This window comes from Sinocyclocheilus anshuiensis, unplaced genomic scaffold, assembly GCF_001515605.1.
Source record: "Sinocyclocheilus anshuiensis isolate Anshui unplaced genomic scaffold, SAMN03320099.WGS_v1.1 scaffold551, whole genome shotgun sequence".
Classification (NCBI taxonomy): domain Eukaryota; kingdom Metazoa; phylum Chordata; class Actinopteri; order Cypriniformes; family Cyprinidae; genus Sinocyclocheilus; species Sinocyclocheilus anshuiensis.
This window is the reverse complement of record NW_015548222.1, coordinates 171,432-175,635: the sequence shown is the minus strand read 5'-3', so window position 1 is coordinate 175,635 and position 4,204 is coordinate 171,432. Positions and strand designations below refer to the sequence as shown.

General features: G+C 37.1%; 1 protein-coding gene across 1 annotated transcript in view; it reads left to right on the top strand.

Annotated features, from left to right (window-relative positions):
• Window positions 1–2,363: 2,363 nt before the first annotated feature.
• Window positions 2,364–4,204, top strand: part of LOC107654240 (serine/threonine-protein kinase SIK1-like) — an 11,245-nt gene continuing 9,404 nt past the window's right edge. The window contains exons 1-3 of the mRNA XM_016441251.1: window positions 2,364–2,532; window positions 3,185–3,340; window positions 3,581–3,697. Of these exons, the coding sequence (XP_016296737.1) occupies window positions 3,200–3,340; window positions 3,581–3,697 (258 nt within the window). The 5' untranslated portion in view covers window positions 2,364–2,532; window positions 3,185–3,199. The remainder of the gene's footprint in view (window positions 2,533–3,184; window positions 3,341–3,580; window positions 3,698–4,204) is intronic.

The following is a 4,204-nucleotide window of genomic DNA, read 5'->3' as shown; positions in this document are numbered from 1 at the left end:
AAGAACACAATGATTGGAAGCGCTTCTTCCCTCCTTTTATAGCAATCAGTCTGCTCTTACAATCTAATGAGTATGGTAGTGATTTTACCTGGTCACTTTGTGTCAGGATCAAAAAAGAGTGAAATTAGTTTTTTTGTGAATGAACACCACAACAGTTTAAGCAGATAAAAGTTAATTTTTTGGCCAATGAAGCTTTTAGCAATTATTTAAAATGCATTTGGTCACTCTACACGATAATCTATAAACAATGTGAACGAACACCACAACAGCTTAAGCAGCAAACTTTGGCAAAACACAAAATTTATGTCACTGCCAAAACTTTTGGCCATGACTCTATCTAGCACACAGAGGTGTTTGTGTAATACATTTTTGGACATATATGTGACCCTGCACCACAAAATCAGTCATAAGGGTCTTTTTGGCATAAAAGAAAAATCGATAATTTTGACCCATACAAAGTTTTTTTGGCTATTGCTAAAAATATCCCCCAGCGACTTAAGACTGGTTTTGTGCTCCAGGGTCACGTATGTCATGTACATGTATATCCATCCTAAAACCCATCAATACATGTTAATATTATATAAGTAAATATAAAAGATAGACATTAAATATTTGCATTTCACCTTGATTTCTGTAGCTCTGTCTCTTCACAGAAGAGTCTAAAGTCATTTCGATGTTTAAATTTTTTCATTGTTCAAAGTTACACTGTAAATTGTCTTTAACCTTTTTAAAAACTTTTTTATTCAAAAATTAATGCTGTTACAGGCACAATATGTAATTATCGACGCTAGAGGGCGCGTATTCAAAATAAATAAATAGACAAAGGTGTAGTTTGATGACGCCGTGACTGAGTGTGGAATCATGGGAGTTGTCATCTTCATCCCCACAGCCGATGCAATCCGACGGGACTCGGGCAGAAATCATGTTCATGGACGAGCTAATGATTTATTAACGTAGTAGAATGAAGCAGGGTGAGGCTGAAAGCCGTCGAAGCGAAACGAGGCCGCTGAACGAGCTTGAAAGCAGCGGCGCTTTTATTATGCCACAGTCGACTGCTTCCGCTTCTTCCGGTCGCGCGTATGTGGGAAAAAAAGCAGCGCTGTTTTATCATACTAGATACATTTGAAAGTTCTGTTATAATGCTACTCTGTGCGGTCGTCACCGGTCTATTAAAATGCACAACATATTAAAGCGTCTTTGGTGTTTCCATGTTTTCTACAAAACAAAACCGGAAATCGAGGGGTTATGACGTCATTGGCAGGCAAACTGTATAACACTGTTCTAGTGGTTTTTGGATATCTTAATTGAAAAATCTTACATATTGTGCCTTTAATAATGTGTACACATATGAACTTATTAAAGTCCACTAAACAAAGAACATGTCTACCAAACACTTTTAACTATTTTTTAAACTAAGCACTGCCCAAATACTTAAAATGAAGAATTATTGTTTTGAAGTCACTATTTACTGTGCTGACGTGTGTACATTCTTGCATTTAGCATTGTAAATGTAAAACCTTTTTTTTTTTTTTTTTGTAATCTGCATTTGTTTTGCTTCTTAGTGATTAAACCCTAATATAACAAGAACCAGATGCCGTTGTTGGCATTGTTATTCTTTACCGTAAGCAGGAATGTAGGAGCAGAGGGATGTAGGAACAGATGACAAGTGATAATGAGAGAGGGGAAAGAGAGTGTCCAAGAGGGAGTTCTTAAACTGGTGTCCAGAAACACAACCTGACTGGTTCACTGGCAGCGGGGGACACCCAACACGTTTCTTCTTGCATCCAAGTTTTCCTGCCCCACATCCATTCACAAGCAACAGTCCACCCAAAACCCAAGCTCAGTAAGCCAGAAAGATGAACTTAATGCACTAAAACTGAATAAAAGTTTAAATGATTCAGCGCGTGCTTGGACAGAATAATTTGCCTTCTCCCTAATCTGCCCTACTTCACTGAGAGAATCAGATGTAACTCTGCTGCCGCCTACATTTGCGTCATGATGCCTACAGCGCTCTGCAGTTTGCATTATAGTGCTGTAATGTACTAAAGAAGATCTTTGTAAACGCTCCCCTAGGAAGGGCACTACTGCTATACCGTTAATCGCAGGTTATTGGGTTAATATTAACACCCATCAGATAGTAGCTAAATGTCTGGGAACTTGTGGTCCTGCGTATACGCGTGTGCTGTGTTAAGTTGCTGGGCAACATGACATTTCGTTTCAGCGGCTCTCTGACGCAAAAGTGACGTTAATAAAGTAAGAATAATTTTGTTATGGTATGTTGGCAGGAGGCGGAGACGACTTCATCAACTTCGTTGATTTAAATCTGAGGGGAATATGCTACTTGATGAAACGTGGAGCGGTTGTTGGAGATATGATGACAGCCCGGCGCGAGACGACTGACTGCTCATGAGAGGAACAAGAAAATAATTTGGATATTGACTTCTTAAACAGGCTTATTAGCTTAATTTAAAGGATTCCTGAAAATTTTCAGCATATGAATATAAAAATGGATTAAGATCGGCGTTCCAAAAGGTAATTACAACCAGAACGTTTTTCTTTCTAGATATGCATATTTATTTATTTAACGATTTGGTTAGGCTATACGAATATTAAGGAAGCTGAACATTACTTTTGAAGGTTCTGAAACGGCTTACATTTAAAAACGTTAGAAAAATGTCTAAAACTAAAACATTTTAGAAGAAGACGTTCCATGAACGATTTTGAGTTTTGAGTTGAGTTTTGAGAACATTATTAAAGATAACTTGACGGAAGGCCGTTTGTTCGTAACTTTGAGAGAACCTTGCCAGAACGGTTCAGAGAACTGATAATCTGAAGTTGTTAAAGAGATTTTTTTCTACATGATTTAACCCATATAAAATAATTCTGGTGGTATGTTGGCTATATTAATGCATTTTGGTTGATTTAGCGATATTAGATCATATTTTTACTTAGAACCGGTTAATTTAGATTTTAGCCTACCAGTTTTAGTTTTACCGTTTTTTCCCCAGTGTACTGTAACTTACCCTTTGTGAATGACACACTTTTATTTCACATTTAAACACCTTTTATTTCAGTATAGCTTAATGTGTGCATCATACACTAATATATTAACTGAAATATACAATGTTTAATAAATATTAACTGAAGTGTCAATGATAACGGCTTATCTGATCTTGTTGTTTAGGCCTACTTTGTCACAATGGTGATTTTGTCAGAGGAAAAAGTGGTGAACCACTCAGGCAGACCACTGCAAGTAGGTTTCTACGAGATCATCAAGACATTAGGCAAAGGAAACTTTGCTGTAGTCAAACTAGCTAGACATAAAGTCACCAAAACAGAGGTATGTTGTGGTTTTTGATATTCGTTATAAAGTCTTTTCATCTGCAATGTACATTTACAGTAATTAGAACAAATATGCCTATAGCTCTAAGCTACATGCAATAGGAGTTACTGCTCATTTATTGTATGTTAAATGACCTTTTTATTTATTTCACTTCTTTTTATTACACATAGGCCTATTTAAGTAATTTAACTTCTTCCTTTTAATAAACAAACCTATTCTCTGGTTGTGCTTTAACAGGTTGCCATAAAAATCATTGATAAAACTCGACTGGATGAATCTGACCTGAAGAAGATTAATCGAGAGGTTCAGATCATGAAGCTTTTGAAGCACCCACACATAATCAAGCTCTACCAGGTCTGTGTGGGCTTGTGTCATTATGATTTATTGCTATCAGTGTATAATATATTCAGGCACACAAAGTGTTGATAGACCTTGGTCAATAACACCTTTATTGATCCATGTTCATTTGAAATTAGAGTTTAAAGGGGTCATATGATGCGATTTCAAGTTTTCCTTTCTCTTTGGAGTGTTACAAGCTCTTGGTGCATAAAGAAGATCTGTAAAGTTGCAAAGACTAAAGTTACAAATCCAAAGAGATATTATTTATAAAAGTTAAGAGCCATTTGTTGCGGAGAAAATAAGGAAAGTGTGTCCAGCTGAATTAATTTAGTATTTTGTTAGACGGGTATAAAAAAGCTTAGTTTACCGCGGCAGCGGTCGCGGCAGGCGTCGCGTGACGGCCTCCTCGTGTGAAGACCGAAGAGTGTAAAGACCATCGACTCCACCTTGCGACTCCACCGAGCAGGGACACCAGCAATGGATAAGTATCGCTTTTTATTTCTCCTCTTTCCTATTACTTGT